At 36.0% G+C, this 22,562-nt stretch overlaps 1 protein-coding gene across 1 annotated transcript in view; it reads left to right on the top strand.

The window, feature by feature from the left end:
• The window catches only part of FOXP1 (forkhead box P1), a 281,610-nt gene that overhangs the window by 211,618 nt on the left and 47,430 nt on the right, over positions 1-22,562 (top strand). Inside the window, exon 9 of the mRNA XM_044661547.1 lies at positions 13,536-13,640. Within this exon, the coding sequence (XP_044517482.1) occupies positions 13,536-13,640 (105 nt within the window). The remainder of the gene's footprint in view (positions 1-13,535; positions 13,641-22,562) is intronic.

The following is a 22,562-nucleotide window of genomic DNA, read 5'->3' as shown; positions in this document are numbered from 1 at the left end:
ACATATCCAATTTTCATATTTTTCCCCTCTATTCATTGAGATAGAGACCAGAGAACTTGATATATGTGTTCTTTTCTCTAGAACAAAAGACAATGTGTACTTTGCCTTTAAAGTTGCATTTCAGGGGCAGCTGGGTAGCTCAGTGTATTGAGAATCAGGCCTAGAGATGGGAGGTCCTAGGTTCAAATCCAGCTTCAGACACTTCCCAGCTGTGTGACCCTGGCCAAGTCACTTGACCCCCATTGCCTACCCTTACCACTTTTCCACCTAGGAGCCAAAACACAGAAGTTAAGGGTTTTAAAAAAATAAAGTTGCATTTCATTGTTGTCTCTTTTTAAGTCATCCAATTTGGAGTTAATTTTCATGAATGCATTAAAATGAGCCCAGGTAAGAAAAACGGTTTCACAAAGAGTCAACCCGCCAAATTTCAATGTAATGTTAATGTCATTTCCAAGTCTTGCAGTCCAATAATGCATGTAGATATTAACAACAATCTCAATCTTTTAAAAAGCACAAATCTGGCACTTATTAGCCTAATTCACAATCACTCCAATTGCAGGTTCTACACATGAATATGATATCACGAGGGAATGTGAAATCCTCTAATTAAACATGATTTAAAAAGCAGCAGAAAATTGAGATGATGAGACTTACAGTGAATGAGAGTCAAGGATTCACTGCTTGACAAACTGGGAGACATGCAGATTTGGTGTAGTTTTGTAGAGAGACTATCCTTATTCACTTCTGTTATGCCCGTTAATGCCCTTTTGCTCTACATCTTGTCCTTGTGGGAAAATAATGCCTTAGAACTCCACTGCTTGCCATTGAAAGCTCTTCATAGCTTACCCCTTCCTGCCCTTCCAGTCTTCTTACACCTGATGCCCCTCCATGCACTTTATGATCTGACTCTTCTAGCCTACTTAACTGCTCCTCTAGTACACCAGAGCCCACCTTTGCACTAGCTGTCCATTTTTGGTACCTTCTGCCCCTTCACCTGTCTTTTTTCCATACTCAACTCAGATGTGTTCTGCAGGAGTCCTTTCTTAGTAGTTCCAGCTACTGATGCTTTCCACTCAGAGATTACCTTGTCCCAAGCCTGCTTGAATGCTGCATAGAGCAGAGTCTCAATGCTTTTCATTGGATTGTCAGCATCTAGCACTTTGCTTTGCCATGTAGTAAGTGCTAACTTAATACATACTTAATGAATAAGCAGACAGGTTGTGTTCCTGAGAAATGGAGATCTAAAGTAGATGAGGGCTGAAGCTCTTCCCTTTTGTCTCATTGCCCCTTTTGCTACCATTTCTGACATGGTTATAGCACTTACGTGTTTGGGGTTTTTTCCCCCAAAATGATGACTTTTCAAGTCAAAAGCCTGGGATCCAAATCCCATCTCAGCCTTTTCCTAGCTGCAATAACTGGATATTATTTGCCTTACCTATAAAGTAAAGAGGTTGAACTACATGACATCTAAGGCCTCTCCTGGCTTAAAATCTTTGATCTATGTTCCTATGAAGATAAACCTCACTGGCCTTAGAGATCTACCTCTGAAGAAAAGCCAAGAGACCCACAATGGTCCATTTTCCTTCTTTTGCCTCAGAATTTCCCCTTCTTCCACCTACTGCCCATGCATCTATACTCGGGCAGAGAACATTGTCCCATGATTCTATCCATACTAGAAAACATGAAGGTGCTTCTGCTCATGGCATTTCCTAGAAGCAAACCCATTCTACTCACATTGGAAAACCATCAAATAGTATAGGAATACGGTACATTTGAGCAGCATGGACTGCGTCCTGCCATTATACTACCTCCTAATCCTAGGAATCCGTGTACCACCTTTCTAGCCTTTGAAGGGCATCTGGCATTCCTGACAAGAAGAGTAGCTTGCATTTTATCATTATCATTCACAAGCACTAAGATCATGGTCAGCTAGTTTCATCCATTTGTATATGCAGTTGAAGAAACAGTAGTTTGAGCTTTTATAGTCAAGCCTTGTAACTTGTTGTAACAACTAGAAAGTTAAGATCTTAATTCTTTGTTAACGCCTTTAAAATATTAACCTAAATTGGTAGAAAGTTAAGATATAAAGCTTAAAATTTTCATTCTTATTTTTAAGAAAGGTCGACCTAAGACATTGGAGATAAAATGATGAGAAAGAATAATTGGTACGTTTGGAACCTTCTTTGGAATGTTTCAAAATGAGATTTGCAGACTTCCAGTCAGCTAAAACACTTACAGTTATAGGCATGGAATTATTTTTTCAATATGCTATTAACAGAACGGGATTGTTAGAGTAACACAACTATTTTGTCCTCCCTCCTCGTTAGAAAGTAAGCATGTTGAAGGCAGAAACTGTTTGTGGTATTTTTGTCTTTGTATGCCCAAAGTTTAGTGCAATGCTTTGCTCAAATGGCTTCACATCCCGGTTACCTTCTCCTGATTTATCAGTGGATAAATTCATGAATACTCTTCTGATTTATCAATGACCTTTTGAAAATAAGTGTCTAGGATAGGATATAATAGCTGGACTATGGATAACTTTACTTTTAGGCTTTGAAGCATTTCTATGTGAAATGTCTGAAGATGGGAAGATTTCTGAATGAGACAGTAAAAGACAGCAATATGAAGGAGATGTTGTTTTGCCTGGATCTCTGAAGAATGGCTAGGAATCCAAATGGTATTAGTTGAACTGCAGGAAACTATTTGAATAGGAGAATTGAGAGCCTACAATTAGAGTGGAGCATAGAACCCATGGAGAAGAAGGCATTTGGTCAAAGCTAGAAAGCAATTGTGTTATAAAATTGTTGAGTGCTAAGGAATTTGTTTTCTAGACAATCTAGACAAATCCTCTTGTTTTCTAGACAAGAGGAAGTCACTGGCAAGTTTTCAGTAGAATAGTGGTGATGTGTTCATACAATCTTAACCATAAGAAAGATTAATCCAGCCAAAACATAAAGTCTTTACTAAAGGAGAGAGATTGGTGAGGATGAGATCCTCTACTGGATGATGGTAAAAAAGAAATTTTTTAAAAAGTTAATATAGAGAGAGAGAAGAGGAGTATTTTGCAGGAGTAGGAAATAAGATAAAGTAGCTCCAAATTAGTAGCTTCTGCAAAAGAAATTGTAAACTCCTTGTTGTCAGAATCTGTTCTGGTTTGGGCTTTATGCTCTCAGCACTTAGCACACTGTGCTTTGAACACAGTAAACATGCTATTTGTACTGAGCACAGATTATTGTATATAATTGTGCCTTATTAATTATTCCATAAACATTTTTAAGCACTTAGTACATGCCTGGCACTGTTGGGTACAAGAGACACACAAAAAAGTATTTTTTAAAGGCCCTGAAAAAATTAGTTCTAATGAGAAGACACCATGAAAATAATTAGGTACATGCAAGATATTTCTGGGGAACCAGTTTCCCAGATTCTGGAAGGAGAACCAGCCAGAAACAACAACAAAATCTATCTGAAGGTAAATAGTTGTCCTTGATCCCTGAACAGCAAACAGCCAAGAACTGGCTACCTTGCCCAATATTTTAATAGCCACTGTACAAAAGGAAAGAAATCTTCTACCTGGCAGTATTTACAGAAAACTCAGCCTTTCCTCTTGAGAGCCAAGAATCATGGGCAAAAGGACTAGATATAAAAGAGAAAACAGAAAGAAAGGTGAAGAGAAAGGAAGAAAGGAGCAGGGACACACTCATTGACATCAGCAATGAGATCTGGCAGTTCTGCAGTGTAGGGGTTGGGAAGTGCATGAGAATAGCCACCTAATATTCAATTTCTTGAAAAGTATAGGATGCTTTGTGTCTGTGTGTATATTGGGGTGCCCAAGGAATGGTGTGTTGAACCAATTAGTGATATTCTGAGCCTCAATACTACAGCCTTTAAAAGATTTAATCCAGATATAAGGTTTCATTAAAGCACCTACTATGTGCCAAGCTTTATGTTAGGGCCTGCAGATACAAATACAACAAATTAGACAATTTCTGCCTGTAGGGAGTTTTTAATAGAACGTGAGGGTATGGTAAAGTAGGTAGTATTTTCTTAACAGAATAAATACAAGGCAGTTAAATAAAAGGTCGTTTGGGGAAGAAGAGCACTATAGGTTTGAGGTCAGACAGGAAAGACTTTATGAAGAAAGTGGTACTTGAGGGAAGTGAAGGATTCTCTGAGACAAAGGTGAGGGGGCCATGTATTATTAGCATGGCCAGTGGCCAGTACAAAGGTTTAGGAATTTGAGTGTTAAGTGTACAAAATAGAGAGAAGATCAGCTTGATTTCAATAGAGAAAAACTGGAAAGACAGATTGGAGCCATATTGTAAATTTCATTAAAAAAAAAAACAAAATGATGAATTTATATTTGATCCTAGAAACAACTGAGAACCCTGGATTTGGCTGAATAGGAGAATAACAACGGGAATATATCTAGGCTTAAGGAAATCATTTTAGTTGTGTTGAAAATGGACTAATCATGTTGAGAAGATTGAGTCAGAAAGACCAATTAGGAGGCCATTGCAAATAGCCTAGGGGAGAAGTAATGTGGATATGAGCTAAGGTAGTGGCTGTGGGAATAGTTGGATTCAAGAGATGTCGAGTTAGAAATGGCAAAATTTGGCTACTGCCAAGAAATGTGAGTTAAGGGAAAAGGAAGGGATGGAGGAAAACTTTGAGGTTATAAGCCTTGGAGATTGAAAGAATCTAAGTGGCGCCTTTGACAGAAATAGGAAAGTTTGGACAGGGGGCTACTTGGTAAAGAAAATTAATGAGTTTTGTTTGAATATGTTGAATTGGAAACATCTCCTGAGCTTCCCGTTTGATAAATTGTACTAAGTACTTGGTAACAAGGGAACAAAACACACAACAGATATTAGGACTAAATATATAGATCAGAATTGTGTTCCTACAGATGATAATTAAACTCATGGTTAGGATGTCATAAAAAATGAGCATATATTGAGAGAAAAGGGTCCAGCACAGAGCTTTGTAGAACATACCCATTTATGGGGCTTGGTATAACTGAGATAGACCGGTTAGACTGAGAGGAGGAGAACAAGGAAAGTGTGTTCTTTAAAAACCAAGAGAGAAGAAAGGGTCCAGAAAACGAGGATGGTCAGAAATGCCAAATCCATCAGGGATATTAAGAAGGATATAGACCAGGGGTTGGCAATGTATGGCTCTCAAGCTCTTTTGAGGGTCAGATATGGCTCTTTCTGCAGGAGCCATAAAGTCAATTTTTTTTCAGGCGCTGTTACAGGAGCTGCACTGTGAGCACTGTACGGCTCTCATGAAATTACATTTTAAGAAATGTGGCGTTTATGGCTCTCATGGCCAAAAAGGTTGCTGACCTCTGATGTAGACTGAGAAAGGACCAATAGAGCTGGCAGACAAGATATTGTTGGTAACTTTAGAAGGAGAAGTTTGAAGTTCCCAGTTCAGAATAGGCAGAGGTGATCTCTAACTCTTTAAGCCAGTGGTTCCCAAACTTTTTTGGCCTATTGCTCCCTTTCCAGAAAAAATATTACTTAGCCCCCTGGAAATTAATTTTTAAAAATTTTAATAGCAATTAATAGGAAATATAAATACACCTGTGGCCATCACCACTCTTATTGATTGCTGCAGCGCCCACCAGGGGGCGGTGGTGCCCACTTTGGGAATCGTTGCCTTAAGGGATAGGGTAGTGATTTGGAAGCAGGGAAAGGGGAGAAAACATAGAGCCTTTGGTATAGATTCTTGTGGCACTCAGGTACAAATATTATTCAACTGTTGGGCAGATAAACGGGCAGGACAAGATTACAAAAATGCTATGCAATCACTTTGGAGTTAAAGGATTTGGGTTTGAGTCTCTGCTCTGTAACTTATTCCAGGTGTGACTTTAGACATTTCTTTAAAGGTTCTTTATAGTTAAATTTCTGCTCTTGGAAAACACAGTCATTCAGTAACAAGAGAATTGATTCTTCTTTTTGTTGTGCGCCATCTCAGTCAAAATCATTGCAGCATCATAGCACTTTTATATATGGAAAGGCACTTATAGACCTAGTATAAACCCTAGTTTTACAGATAAGGAAGCCTTTTCTGGCCTTTCTTTACTTTAGTTCCTTCTCTCCAAAATTAATTTTCACCCAATCCTCTATATCAACGATGTGTGGCCCACTGGCCAGATGCGGCCCCCTGAAATGTTCTATCAGGCAGCACGACATTATTCCTAATCTGACCAATACAACGAGTAGGATACAATACAATGAAACTTCAAAAGAGTTGCCTTAGAAAAAGACTGAGACATGAGCTTTTCTTTTCCTTTGGCCCCCTCTTTAAACAGTTTACCCATCACTGCTCTATATTATCTTGTTTGTACATAGTTGCTTACATGTTGTCTCTATTAGAATTTGAGCTCCTGGAGAACAGCCACTACAGGATAACATCTCAACTATAGCAAGCAGTTCTGTATTTTGATGCCTCTATATGTGTGTTAACATACACATATATGTATGTATATAGATGCATCAAAATAAAAGTAAAATTAAAAATTAATATGTATATGCACATATCTTTAATATGACAATATCAAAAAACAAAAATTACTTATCAGAGATCAGAGTTTTCCTTAACACATTTCCCAGCTATTTTTGACACCATCACTGTTGGATTTCATGGATCTGTAAAAAATTTCCATGGTCGAGGACAATATTAATGTAATTGTGCATTTCCATTCTTTAATAATTTAAATAATTAATAATTTAGAGACAAAGAGTAAAGACTTAAGCAGAGGCTAATTTGGGAAAGGAACCAAAGGAATTTAGGAAACCTTAGAAGAAACACCCAAGGACTTTGATAGAAGATGGGAAAAATCCTATATTTCAGGATAAAAATCCTAAAGTGGTTTCTATTGAAAAATAGAATTACGCGGGATTTGGATTGGTTCTGTCAAATGTAACATGGAGGACTCTTTATTCATATTCTCCATGGGCCATTTTATACTTTGCTTCAATGGGGACAAATTAGACTTTGAGGCTTCAAGATTAGAAATCATCAAAAACTCTATGTATATATGTAACCGTATAGACCACCTTACAAAATACAATCAGCCAGGCATCCTTAGTATTAACAGAGGAATGTAATGGTAGCCAAGTGTTCTCCTTGTGTTGGGAGAGAATAAAGACTACTGGACTGAATGAGAGTCAGGACAATCCTGGGTTCCAATCCCACCTATAGAACTTTTATTGAAGTAATCTCCTTGATGAGAATTTTGGTGATGAATTGATCCTGGTTGAAGCATGGTGTTTATTGTGGTTCAATCATGTATGACTCTTTGATCATAGCATACCAATACCATCCATGCGGTTTTATTAGCAAACGGTTTCCCACTTCCTTCTCCAGTGGATTAAGGCAGAAGTTAAGTGACTTTCCCGGGGTCACAAAGCTAGAAAGGATCTCGGAGAATTTGAAGTCACTTCTTCCTCACTCTAGGCCCAGTGCATTTTCCAGTAAGCCATCTCACTGCCTCTAGTTTGATGTTAGTGAAGTCAAAACCAAACCGAGTATTTTAGAGGTTAAAGAAATTGAAGCTATGAAACATGAAATGACTTGTCCAAAGTCACACATGGAATACGAGCCTGACATAGAACTTGAACCCAGTTCTTCCTGGATCCAAGTACAGTTCCCTGTCTCTGCCCTACCGTCTTTCTGCCCAGTGCTCTCATTTTACCAGTGAGGAAACTGCGATTAAGTCACTTACCCAATGGCATTGGCAGAGACAAGATTCTAACTCAGATCCTCCAAACCTGAATCCAGCATTGTATAGATGCCTTTTGTTATTAGTACTATTACTCTGAGTGAACTTTTAGAATTTAATTACGAAAAGTCATGGATAAGAAACTTTATTTTTAAAATCTTGGTTCAGCTGATATTAAAGACAAAAAGTCTCACTTTTCCCTGGCTGACTGAGTTATAATTAACTTTCACTGAAAATAATATTTCTTAACTTTGAGGGGAAAGGAGAATGGGTTATTTACGATGTACATTTCATTTGCATTTTTGCATTATATAGCCTAGAATATTTTGATTAAAATAACTTGATAATTTTATAGTCTATTGAAATTTTATCTGAAAATACTAGTAAATTTTAAGAGTATACAAGGTATCCCCAAAGTCTTAGCTATTAAAGTTTTAAAATGCACTATTACTTTTGGGACACCCTTTATTTTACATGCAATGTGAAACACATTTTTAACATAGCCAAAATGGGAATTTGTTTAATTCAGCTATATATCCTTGTTACATGGATTTTGTTACTCTTTTAAGTTGAGGGATGGGAGAGCCTAGGTTTGAGGGTGAAAAAAATTAATGCTTGATATTTGGAAAACATAAATTTTATTTTAAAAAGTACATATTACATCGCCCTTTTCCCCTACATAGTAATTTAAAAGAATACTTTTAATGTATGGCAAGAAAAAAATTAAGTGAGATAGATTTCACCTTTGGTCTCATCTTATACCTGTTTCTAATTTTAATTTTATCCTTTCTGGGAAAAATGATCATAATATAACTTTCTTTGTTTATATTTGGCAATAGTATTTTACATGCAAGTGTTTGTTAAAAGTCCCATTTTCAACCTCCATATACACTAAGTGCATCATCAAACAATGTCCCAAAAGTCTTGGTGAAGGTTTTTAAAATTTTTTTCCAGATTACATGTTGATTAAATTTTTTTTAATAATCATTTTCTGATATTTTGTGATCCATATGCTTTGGTGCAGTTTGAAGCCAGTAAAGCTATTAAATCTTAAAACTACACATAGACTTTTTTTTTAAGTATAAGAGTGAAAATTATGAGGCTGGCCATGAATGAATAACTTTATTCATTCAAAAGTAGAAGGGGGAAAAAATGGAAAAATAGGAGAGAGATATATAGGTTACTTTCTTTGCTGCTCCATTTAGTTTGCTATTCTGTGGCCACTATTAGGGCCCCCTATCCACACTCACAGGGAAGTCCAGCCAGCAACAAATATGGAAGAGAAGAGAGGAAAATCTCCTCTTGCCTCAGTTTATCACACTTTTTTCGCACCCACTAACTCTCACACATCAAATCTCTGAAGCCAACTGTGACTTTCTATTTTGCCTGGGCCTCCCACAGGGGAAGTCCAGGGTGCAGTGCAGGGGACATCCATCCTTTGCACATAACATACTTTGTATATATAAGAAAAACTCTGCTAACTGCCAGGAAGAATACTATGTAGTTCTAAAAAATTAAAGATCTGTTCCCTGCCCTTAAGAGGGATACAGTCTGGTGCAATAGCTGAAGAAGCTCTGCTCAAATGAACAATTGCATTTTATACTGTGTTTAAAAATTATATATGAGACATTTAATAAAATTTTGATCCCAAGTGAGAAAGTTTAACCTTTTGCCTCACATGTTAAATAAAATCTTGTCAAAACTCAACACATTTTCATCCCTTCCTGACCTTGGCAATATTTCAGAAGCCATACTTTTCATGTGATGAGCTATCTTTGAACAATTTATTTAATGTTTCAGATTCAAACAGGCTTTTCTTACATTAGACACTCAGATCTTCACTTTCTAACTATATTTTCTTGGACAAGTATAGTTCTAAAACAATTCAAGGAAAATCCATCCTTTCATTCATTTTTTTTTTCATTTCCTCTGTAGTCTCTTTTGTAGTATGTCAAAAGGAAGCAAGGCAATGTAAAATCTTGTTCCATTTTGGGGACAGAATCATTTAAGAGCTTCCCTTCAGAAGTTCATCTGATTTTATCTGCTAAAGCCTTGAATGAAAATCAGGAAATTTGGACACTAGAACTTTCTAGATGAATAGAATTTTTAAAAATCAGTCCATTTTCTGCATCTTTATAAAGCAGATAAGTTGTGTCCTTTATTTTAAAACAAACTCAATCCCAACTTATTCCTGCCCCACCCTTGAGAAAGCACTATTTCATAAGGATTTCTCTTTTAGGGAACACTTCCCATTTTCAAAAGACAATCTGTTTTGCTTAATTAAAGACCTATCTGACAACTACAGAAATGTCCAAGAACAAAATCCCTCCCCCAATAGAGAAGTGACTTCTTTATGAATGGTAGCTAAAAAAACAGATGTGGCATAAATGTTTATACTCTTTTGCCCAGAAATTCTACCACTATGTAGCACATACCCCTAGGAAGTTACTGATAAAAAGGAAGCCCCCTTATATGTGGGAATATTGCTAGTTGTTGTTGTGTTGTTTTTAGTGTGTGTGTATGTGCGTGACAGTAAATAACTTGAAAAGAAGTAGATGCTTGTCTTTTGGGCAGTGGCTAACCATGATTGTTGGCAAATGTTGGCAGATGAGTATAATAGCATAGTAATGTGACGAATATGATGAATACAGAGAAGCTTATGAAGACTTAGATGAACTGAAGCCGAGCTAAGAAAAGGAATATAGACCAAAGGTATTAAACTGGAGGCCCACAGAACTCCTGAGTGTGGGTCAGAAGCAAATTAAAATGTCATTGGAAAAAACCAATAATCCCAGAACTGACTGTGAGGGATGTTGTGAAAACATGGAAAATAAAATTTATCTAACAGGAAATATAAGAATATGTCTTTCCCTGCTACTTTTCAGAGATGAGGAATTCCACAGATATATAACACTGCAAACACATAACATCATATTTTTTTAATGTGGTGATTAGTTTTGATGATTTTTGTCTTCTTGTTATAAAATTTCCTATTGTAAGAGATGACACTCTGAGAAATGAAAGAATCCAGAGAAAAATCAAAACAATATATAAATTAAAGCTGTCGATGAAATCAATTTAAATATACACTTTTGCAATGCAGACGTGTCCAGTACTTCTAGGCCTTTGTTAAGACTAGTCATCTCTATGAAGATTAGCTTGGTTAAAGATATGATGAATTTAGAGTTGTACCTACTGTGAAATGATGTGAAATGAAGGTGCCTCATCAAGCTTTGAATAACATATTAGAACAATTTCTTTTTCATTCTCAGAATTTTTACAATTAAATAAGTTAACAAAAAAAACCCTTACCTCCAAACACCATGTAAAATCATTTAAATTTAATTTTCCTCTATAAATCTGACTGTACAGAACTCATATTGTTTTTTTTAAACAATCTCAGCTTAACAGTAGAAGCACAGTGGGATAAATAGAAAATTATATGCAATTTTGAACTATTGATATTAATTTTTTATCTTGATTAAATAGTTTAGCCTACTGATATCCAAAAAAAAAAGCCATATGTTAACACTAAAGAGGGGTAAAAATAACGACAGTTGGTAAGATTTCAGCTAATGCTTGAAATATTTTCTTTGGAAAAAATTTTCATGTACATTAAAATTATACTAGTATTACTCCAGTGATCTAATGGTATCAAGTGTTTTTTTAATCTCCTTATTTTCAGTAATATGGAAGATAATACATGTCTTATCATCATATACCTATTTTTATTGAGAGCAAAATGCAGTATCGTTCATTTCCCAGGCTTAGCGGAGTCACCTCTTCTTTTAAATGCTTTCATGTTGGGGGCAGCTGGGTAGCTCGGTAGATTGAGAGCCAGGCCTAGAGGCGGGAGGTCCTAGGTTCAAATCTGGCCTCAGACACTTCCCAGCCGTGTGACCCTGGGCAAGTCACTTGACCCCCATTGCCTACTCTTACCACTCTTCTGCCTTTGAGCCAATACACAGTATTGACTCCAAGATGGAAGGTGCGGGTTTAAAAAAAAATAAATGCTTTCGTGTTGTCTCTTTCCTTTTGCAACAAATGTGTCCCAATAGTCAAATGAACTGACCTCATCAACAATATTTTATTCCTGCTTTATGTGGAAACCATACACCTTGAAATCCTGACTCTCCATTTTTTCCTCTTGTCTCTCAGAAAAGTGTTTTCTTACTTCAGGTGCAGGGTCTCTTATCAGTATCCTCAATTTTTCTTGAAAATCTTGAAGTTTGTTAAAAACTTGTTGGAAACAGTGGTTGTGATGCTCTAGTCTTTCTTATATTTAAAAAAAAGGTCAAGTTCTTTGGTTAACTTTTGCCACCTGCTCTATATTGTGAATTTGATGCTGCCTTAACAATCATAAAAGTGGAACAAATCATATTTCTCCATATGCAGTATAGGAATTGTTGTAATGGGTTTATGTAGTATGTTGAATTTGACTGTAAAATAGAGGTCTCTGGTAATCCCTGCCACCAGGGATTACCAGAGGCTAAACTAGTGGATTGCTTAACTTGAACAGTTCTGAGCTAAAGTGGGGATAAAGGGTTGACACCAATAGAGTTAGTTCCCAGGAGCTCAGCAGACTACTCTAAGGAGGGATGAACTAACCCTGGTAGTAACTAAACTAACTGTCAGAACTTTTGGGCAAGCCAGAAATAAGATCGAGTCCCTGAATGGCTATTATACCTCCAGCCTGGGCAAGCGAGGGAGACTAAACTAATGATTATAAGCAATTGATGTATTTAATTTATATAGGCATATCCGACTTGTACTTCAAGTTCGGAATATAGCATGGCCAATGGCTGGACTACAGATAGCCTCAGTGACCAAAGAAATGTGCACGAGAAAAAAAATGCCTCTCAATGTTATTATTTTTACATTGTATTTGATGGAATCTAAGGTTATGGAAACCAGTGCAAAAGTAATTTATTTGAAAGAAGTCTGAAAGCAGAAATCTAATAGAGGAAAATATTTTAGAATAAGGTTCATCAGTGAGTGCAGCAGCTACATTTCCCTCAGCACCACATGGACTGGATCAAAGCATCTTATGACTTGGATCAGTGCAGCCAAATCATTACGTATTGATTGGGATCCTGCAGAAGGATTAACCCCTTAGCATTCATAAGAAAATTTCCTTTAACCCTTGGTTTGAATAGTTTGAAAATCTGAACCTTCTTCCCAGTCTAAAAAGGCTAATAGTCCTCCCTGACCCACTGGTATTTCTCAATTCTTTAATCACACATTCACTCATTGTATTGAATTCTGCATTGGAAAACATTTAGTGACACCATTTGAGTATATGAAAGCCCCATGCGTGTGCAGGAGAAGAAAGCAGCTTAATAATATGCTATAGAGAAAACCTAGTGTTAGGATATCAAAATTAAGTAGGGATTTCTTGAAGTTTTTGATTATTATATAAATTACAACATTTTCAGTTCTAGATATTTTAAGAATCCGCAGTTGTAAATGGACAGCTTTTCATCTGAATGAGGTTTAACTGAGAATGTGTAATGTTAATAAATTTCTCCTAAAAAAATTACCCACCACGGCACTGAAAAACTTGTCAGATGTATTTTTGTATCGAGGCATACAGCCTTGTATTTTGCTATGTACATTTCAATATAACTTCATTGCACTATTTTTGAATAAAATGAAAATCATAAGGAGGGGAAAATTATTTTAAAGTAAAAAAACCAAATAAGAGCACAGCTGATATCATGTGTTTGGTCCACTGTGTTTTTGCTGGCTTGGATGGTGTAGAGAATTAAGTTACATTCTCTTTCCTTCTCTTGGTTTCTTTCAGTTTATCCCACGAAGATCACCCCCATAGCCACCCACTCTACGGACATGGCGTATGCAAGTGGCCAGGCTGTGAAGCAGTGTGTGAAGATTTCCAATCATTTCTAAAGTAAGAATGATTTTAGTCATTATCTACCTTTTACATAAGCATGCCCTCACATTTTCTATGCTCTCCTTCATCTAAATGAATTTTGATAGAAGATGGAACCTCTCTACCCCCACCCCGTAGAGAGTGAAAATTCATGAGGGAAAACCAGTGTTTGTCAGGCTCTGGCAGAAGTCAGTATATTCTGGTGGAAGAAGCAAAGGGCTACAAGTGGGAGACCTGGGTATAATATTGATTCTAGCCCCAATTAACTACTGAATACCTGACAAGTTAACAAAACCTTCTGCCTCAGTTTCTTCATTTGTTAAATTCATGAGTTGGTCCACATACCCCCTATAATTCCAGCTGCAATATTTTATTCTAAGGTTTTTTTTTTCTCTTTTTCCATCATGCATCCACAATGCGCTCATATAATCAGAACCAACATAATTTAGGAGATTGTTTAAAAAGAAAACTAGTAGCAACTTTTATTAATCCTTATATACAACCATAATTAAAATATTATTTTCTTCAATTTGTTGAAATTAATAGAATTTTGGCCCACTTTTTTACGAAATAGAAAAAAAAATAAAAAATCATTGGCACAAAAGGCCCTCAGCCTGCATCTCTTCTTGCACATTGATATTGAATTGAATATTTGTAGTATTCTAAAACATCACTTTGCCCTTCGTATCAGAATATTTGTATTTAGAAATGATTTTTGACAATTGTTTTCTGAAATTTTACAATTCAGATTCACTCACTCTCCGAGATTTTTGATATAGGTTATACGAGCGCTTTCATGCAGTATACATTTCCATATCTCCCATGTCATGACTAAAGGCATATCACATATACCATAAAAAACCAAAGGAGGAACTTTCAGTAATTGACTTTTTGGGATAGAATGTTTAATTTCTCCTAGCCAAAGCTATACTAGCTCATACTAGGCAGAAGCATAGACTCATATTCTATTCAGTTCCAAAACTTGTTTAACTTACAGACTCTGTGTGTGTGTATGTATGTAGATAGATAGATAGATAGATAGATAGATAGATAGATAGATAGATAGATAGATAGATAGATAGATAGATAGAGTGATTGATAGAGAGGGATTCAGCTTGAGCACAATATTCTGTACTGCCTAAATGCTGGATTCCTTTCTTCCTAAATGATTTGTTTTGTATTTATTCTATATTTACTTATACATGTGCTAGTTTTCTCCTTGATAGAATTAAGCTTCTTGAGGACAGGGATTATTTCAATTTGTCTTTAAATTCCCGGTGCCTAGTATTTAATAAATGTTTGTGTTTTTTGAATGATTGATCCATTGGTCAGTGCTAATAAGCTCTGATCGAAATGCTATCTGATGATGGTAGAGATGTTTCAGTTTCTCAAGAATGGATTCATGATTTCTTTTACTGGTGCTCTGAAATATAATGGCTACTCTTCATTTCCTCTGGGGATGATTCTCCCTAGACTTCACTAGGCTAATCTGCCTGTACATAATGCTCAATCCCTGAGGCCACACTATTTTTCAATTACATTTTATTTTTTTTCCAATTACATGTAGAAACAAATTTTGACAATTGTTTTCTCATATTTTGTGTGCCAGATTCACTCCCTCCATCCCTCCCACAAATAGTGCAGATCAGGGACTAGTCTTGAAATCAGGTCTCACTGATTCTGAAGTTAGTTCAGTCTGCTCTCTGCCATGATGCCTTTCACTTGTTATACTTTCTTAATATTCAGAAAGGAAACAGTTGCTGCATTTGCAATTCTGTTTTCAGATGAAGTGGCTAATGTAGTCTCCGTTTTTATGCAAATAGATATGGGCCCAATTGAACCTGACTAAGAAGTTCCACTTTTTTTGTTATTTACAAATCAAATTTCATGTGCATATTTCATTATTTTATACCTTTTAATTGCAGGAATTTTGTCTTTGTGCGCACCTATGCATATTTATGTGCTTGTGTATGTATGTGTGTGTGTGTGTGTGTGTAGATGGACCCCCCCCTTTGGCAGTCATGCATATGGACCCCTTCTCAGAATCATATTTTAAATACCTAACATACTTAAGTTCACAAAGGAAATCATGTATATTAAAATATAGGTATCATTTTTTTAAAAAAACACATAGAACTTAGGTTAAGAAACCATGCTCTAATAGTTTCATAGAATAATTCTTGATTAGAGATTATATGCTAATATCAATATCATATATTTTATACACACTCCAGTTTTACAAAGTTCTTTCCTCTCAACAATCCTGTGACTAAAGTGATTTAATAATTATTATTCCCTTTTTACAGTTGAGAAAATCAAGGCTGATAGTGGATCCTTGACTTATTCATAGTCCCTAGCTAGGGAGTCTTGAAGCTGGGATTCAAACCCAAGGCTTCTAAATATAAAACCAGCACTTCTTAAATGTAAAATAATAATTTACAATGTTTTCTGACATTAGTATTCAATAATACTGATACTATATTTTAAATTCAGGAATGTCTTTGTCAGTCATTCTTTTTCATATCCTTACCTTTATATGTTCGCTTATAATAGAATCTTTGATTTGAGTTGCTTTTTTTCCTTTTTAATTATTTATCTAATTATATTCTTATGATGTGGAAAAATTTGTCAAAGATCAGCCTTGTGTGGCTTTAATCCCAGCAATTTTTGACATTCATTTAAAGTTTCCTCATCTTATTAATGACCGATCCACACCCATAATGTGCTTCACAAGAGTTTTGTGTTTTAGAAGGGATAAATTGTCTTCTTTACATTTTTGAATATGGCAATTTTCTGATCAGAAGGAAGGAGACCACTTCCCTCATTTGTTTTCCATGATGGTGTAGACTTTCACGATGTCAATGTGTTACACTCATGTTATGTGCTGGGTAGACTGCTGCTTAGGAAATTTTTGAAGGGTAACCAACATGAAATGTCAGAGAGAGATTTCTGGTGCCATATTCTGCTTTGAAGCCTATAAGAAGAACATCACGAATGGCACTAGCCATTCGGTCAAGGTGAACATAGTATTCTGCAGAATTTTTAAAAAAGAAGTAAGTGCCCTGGAGATGCCTAGGATGTGGTTAGCATTCTACCAGAAGTTCTTTGACTATCTAGAAATACTTACTCGTAATTTATCTTAGTAAGCCTAAATGTAATGGACAGATCAGTGGCCGTCTTATATGGCCAACTCATATTGAAAAGAAATCCCTACCATAACAGATCCCACAAGTGATAGTCCAGCTTCTGCCTGAAGACTCCAAGAGGGAAAACTTACTACCTTTCTAAGCAACCAATTTGACTTTTGGATAGCTCTTCAAACCTCCTTACAACTTCTTCATATTGTTCCTATTTCTGGTCTGCAGAAGCCAAATGGTATAAATCTAATCTATCTTCCCCGTGACAGTACTTCAGATACTTGAAGACAGGTACCCTCTTCTGCCCCTCCATCTTCAGGCTTAAATATCCAAAATTCCTACAGCCAATCCTCATATAACCTAGGATGAAGTCCCTTCACCATCTCCTTTGCCCTCCTCTGCACATTCTTTGGCTTATCAATTTCCTTCTTCAACTAAGGTTCCTGTAACTGAATACAATCCAAAGGAGAGATGATTAGGGAAGAGTACAAGACGATTATTGTCTCCTTATTTCTTTCTATACCTCTCTTAAAGCAACCTTAGATTATATTTGTATTTTGAGCTGGTCAGATCACACCACGGTCTGAGTGAGTTTACAGTCCACAAAAACCCTAGATTTTTTTTGAAACCATACTGTTTATCCCATATCTCCAATCTGGTACTTATGGAGCTAATTTTGGGGTACCCTACTGTAAAAATTTACATTCAATCCTATTGAATTTAATTTTCTTACAATCATTCCTCTAGCCTTTAATAATCCTTTCTCTGTCACCCTATATTAGCTGTCCCTCCCAGTTGTGTTACCTACAGATTTGATGAGGAAGAAGTTATCTATGCCTTTAACCAAGTCATTTGATCCCAGTGGTTTTTAAAATTGTTCTGGCCTTTAAGGCTCATTACTGCAGCAGAAAGTAAGCTTAAGGACAGGGATTGAGTTTATTTGTTCTTTGTATTCATATTCCCCAGCATGTATACAGTGACTGTCATTTTTTTTAAGCCAGGGATGGGATGGATTGGGGAGAGGGTTGATGCCTGACCTGATTTTCGCTGGTGTAGCAAACTTTCTCTGAGGAAATACTCAGTTAAAGCACATGAGCAGCTTCTCTGCAGTTTACTCTTAGAGAAATGACTGAGGCATAACAATTTATGTGACTTGCCAAGAATCACCTACTATGTGTCAGACACAGTTCTTGATTCAAGGTCTTCTGACTACATGGCCAGCTTGCTGACCATTACCATGGGAATGGCACATAGTAGCTCTTTAATTATTTCTTGTTGATCTAAATAAAGTATATATGTATTTTCTCTTCAACTCATTAGTTTCTACAATGGCCATATTTCCACCCCCTTTTTCCTCCTTTATGCTTCCTGGCTCCAAATTCTTATTTTCTGGAAAATAGTGAATTCTGATTTTCATAGATATCTAACCCTTATCTTTCCCTTCTCTCTAGAAAATATAGAGGCCCCTTTTCCCCTTTCCAAGAAAGAGATAAAGATTAAGAAGGCATCTTTAATTTCTTAAGTACCAAAGGAGTGGTTGTTCATCAAGTACAATATTGAAGTTTTTCTGGCTATTTGTTATACATATATTTTGTGGAAAGTCCCACTCTGTGTATGGTCTTAATGATTCACTTTGCAAGCTATAAAATCTGGGTTTATTAAACCTTTGATTTCCTCATTTGTATTTCATGCCATGTTTTGCTACAACCTCATGTTGATTCATTTTCATTGGGCCATGAGTAGGGTGATCTGCCAGGAGAAGCCATGGGTATGCTAGTTCCCATTTTTTGAGCAAGCTCAAGAATTTATACCGCCATTTTAATTTTCATTCTGAGTAGCAAAGTGATTTGACTTGGTAACTCTTCTCAAAGCTTACTACCACTCTTGCTAGTAAAATAGAGTTGTTAAAGTGACCCTCGATAAGTTATTTAGAATGAAAGTCTCTGCCAGTAAAATGCCACCATTAAAAAGGAGGAGAGGAGAGAGGAAGCAGGGGAAGAAAATGGTATTCCCAGGTCTAAAATATGGTTCATTTTCCCCCTCCTGAGGAAGAAATATCATAACTGTTGGTAAATCAAAAACAGAGATTTGACTCTCTTCTGTGATCATTCTGTAGCGTTTGTTCCTAAGGTGAGGTACACCACAGAGCCCTTGATTTCAAAGATAAATACTGTACAAATAACAATCCTGGTTGTCTTTCACTCACAGGCAACAGGAGGATACTTATCAGAACCAGCAGATGCATAGTCTAGCATGCATATTATTTCCCCATTTCTTTTCAAAACAAGTTGCATTTTAGTATTGTTTTTTTAAATCTGTCAACCATGCTTCATCATGTGATGGTTATATCAGTTAGAGTTAACTGTTATCAGCAGGTGCCCCTGCTAACTCTCCTGAAACAGTTATACACTGCACTGCTTGGAATACTTGGTTAACATAAAAACAAAAACAATTCCATTGGCATCACTATGGCATAAAGAACTTTAGCAATATTCCCTTCCTGTTTCCTGTTCTCTGACTGAGCTTCCTCCCCATCCCCCAGGCTCAAAGATAGAACCTAAACCACCAAGAATACGGCTGATTTTAGGCTTCAAAATTTTTTGGAAGAATACACAGTTTATCCTTTAGACAGGTTAAAAATGTATTTGGAAACCTGTTTGCTAATAAATCAGGTAGGAGAGGACTCAGGTTTCATTTCCTATAAAGATCAGGCATTATTGTATACTTCAGGAAAAGGTATGCTTTCATCAGTTTTCAATGAAGACAGATATATACATATATATATATATGTATATATATATACATACACACATATATATACACACACTCAGAAAGGAAATATTTCATACTTAGAAATTGCATCTTTGAGCCATTTGTAATGGGGGAAGAAATCCTGGGCGTTATATCTGTGTGTAAACACAAAATTCTACGTTGCAGGATGGCTACTTAATTACTCCTTTTGTCTTCCTGTGCCCAGTAAGATGTTCACCCTCTACTAGGGGACAGCTGAATAAACGCCGATAAAAGAACATTTGCCCTTTTGAGTTGTGAATGATATTGGGAGCTTCACTGGTAACTGGGCTTCTTGAGAATTTAACTTTAAGAAACCCAAGAGTTTAAGTGCACTCTGTCATGTTTTCACACGTGTTTTTATCATGGTCACATCTTGTTTACTTTAGTTGCCTGCCTAAAACTACTTGGAACATGTTAAGAAAACATTTCAAGAAAGCCTCTACAAAGAGGCTTTTGTTGAGCTGCAACTGTGAGTCTGCACAGCTCACAAAGGTGTTAACTTTCAACCCCTTAAGCACTTCCACATGAAATTCCAGCAACGGTGTTTGTGGTTTTGGAAAAACAAAGTGTATGTTAAAGAAACCAGGTATATGCTAATACATGTTGAAGGAGGCCGGAAATCATAAATTGTTTCAAACCCATTAATTGCTATCATTTGCATGTCAGAATGTGCTGCAGTAAAATTATCTGACTGTACAACATACTTGTGACCAAATAAAAGGTCCAAAAATTAGCTACATGCACATGTGCATACGCACACACGACACAACTGTGTGCATGAGTATGTGAAGAGACGTATACGTATATACACACTTCTTCTATAGGATATGTATAGATGTATAGGCAATGGAAGCATATGTGTGACTATGTCGTTACACACATATATGCAAAACTTAATTCTTATGTTAAGATAAAAATCAAAATATTTGGGGATGACACATTTCATGTTATGAATAACAGATGATAGAGTATTTCTACATCCCAGAATTGGTTTTAAATTACAATATATAGTGATTCAAGATCAGAATCTGATCGGATTTATTATTTTATCATGCAGTTTGACATAGTAGCTTAAAATCTAGAGCCTGCCGATTTTTTCTTTTCCTTTGATCAGCACCCTTATTAACCTTTCTGACACTATTCAGGAGTTCAAGACCTTTCCAGGAGTTTCTGTTTTTTTAAGGTCAGTGGCCTAAATACCACAGTGCCCTCTAGTGATAAATAGAAAATTAGAGGGGAAAGTTTTCTCTAAGTGTCCCAGAGAGATCATGGCCCAAATGGTTTTGTTTATAAGCAGGTAATTTTGAGTTTTTGCCACAAAGATGTCTTAGCTATGCATATGGAATTTTACCTTCTTCATAGTTAATTTTTATATTTAGACCTTTTTAAAAAATTCATTAGTACATTTTATTTTATATATTCTAATGCCATCTGTGACATAGAGTAGCATTCTATTGTTCTAGAGTTGTATTTTTTTTTCATGTGCTATTAGTTTTGGTGTTTCATAGGATATATCCGGTGTGTAATTAGAAGGCCTTACTTAAAAGACAGAGATCATCTTTGTTTCATACTTTTATTGACACTGTCTACCCTATTATGGCTATGTCTAAATGGTAAAATTTATTATTAGCAATAGTGTCACAAAAGTCTGAGACAGCGATTTTCCTTTCAATAAAAGTAGTTAAAAACCTTTTAGAAAATCCATAATTTTGATTGCTGGTACTTCATAAATGTATAACTGGTACTTTTTAGCTGTCTCTTTAGGGAAAAATGAGTTTTATCACCTGCAGTACCTGGGTTAATGAAATTGTGTGCTGGAATTTAGCCAGGATGAAAGATGAGATCATTTGGTGGCACTAATATTGGCAACAGGTCTCATAAAAAGCTTTGTCTCGTTAGTGAAGTACCGTCAGTTATTTTTCATCATCATCATTATCATTATTGTTATTGTTGTTATTATTATTATTATTATTATTATTGTTATAATGTAAAGGTCTTAAGTTATTTGTCATCTTCAAAGTTTATGTGCTAGTCAGATTCTCATTTGGTAGGACATCCAAAACCCAGTGACTTAAAAACTTTAACAAAGCCAAAAGCAACACAGAAATGTCCATCAGTGCCTAGTAGAAGAATTTCCTTGCTTCAGATTTCAGCTCCAGTTCCTGTTCAGCCCTTAAAAAATCACGACTCTCAGCTCAAATCTGAAATAATGCTGCTTTTTCCCCTCTCGTGTCCCTCCTATGTTTGATTGTTTGTGGATATTAGCTGTCCAGGAAATCCCATACTTACAGATATAAATCCAAAATGATCTTGTTTTTCCGTAGCCAACCCAGGATGTATTAGACAGTTATGATGATTTGTTAATTTTTGTGACCTGTATTTATTTTATGTGTGCAGTACGCTTTGAGGATGGAATCAGCTGTTGAAATAGACTGACTCTCTTGTTCTCTCTCTCTCTCTCTCTCTCTCTCTCTCTCTCTCTCTCCTCACCCCTTTTTTTTTCCTCCCCCTCCCTATCACACTTATACACATGCAGACACACAAAGCCTTCATTTTTCCTTTTTAATGCTTTCTTTTCTTGATTTGTTTTAGGAAATTAAAAAAGAACTTTTGGATAATATGAATCTTCCTATAGTAATAAAGAGCTTCCCTATAAACTAAAACCTATTAAGAAACAAACTATAGGCATATAAACAAGACTAGTTAATTTAAAATCTGTCAATATGGAATGACTGTCTGTAATGGGTCTTAACTCAACTCTCCTTTTATTTTAATAATGTTAGATTTCCCTCCATTGTGACATTGTAGCACCTTGTGATACTATAGACTCTTACCTGGTAGTAATGGGTAAAATTGGTTCATAAGGTTTTGCTTTTAAGAGGGGAGAAATAAAAGCTCTGGAGTACTTTACTCTTTTTTTCTTCCCTTCTTTTCATCCTCTCTCCAAAACAAATACACACACACACACAAGCAAAAGGGAAAGAAAATTCATTTTTAAAACCAGATGTTT

The sequence above is a fragment of the Gracilinanus agilis genome, chromosome 1 (genome assembly GCF_016433145.1).
Source record: "Gracilinanus agilis isolate LMUSP501 chromosome 1, AgileGrace, whole genome shotgun sequence".
Classification (NCBI taxonomy): Eukaryota; Metazoa; Chordata; class Mammalia; order Didelphimorphia; family Didelphidae; genus Gracilinanus; species Gracilinanus agilis.
Note: the sequence above shows the minus strand (reverse complement) of the source record. Positions and strands in the feature narration are given on the sequence as shown.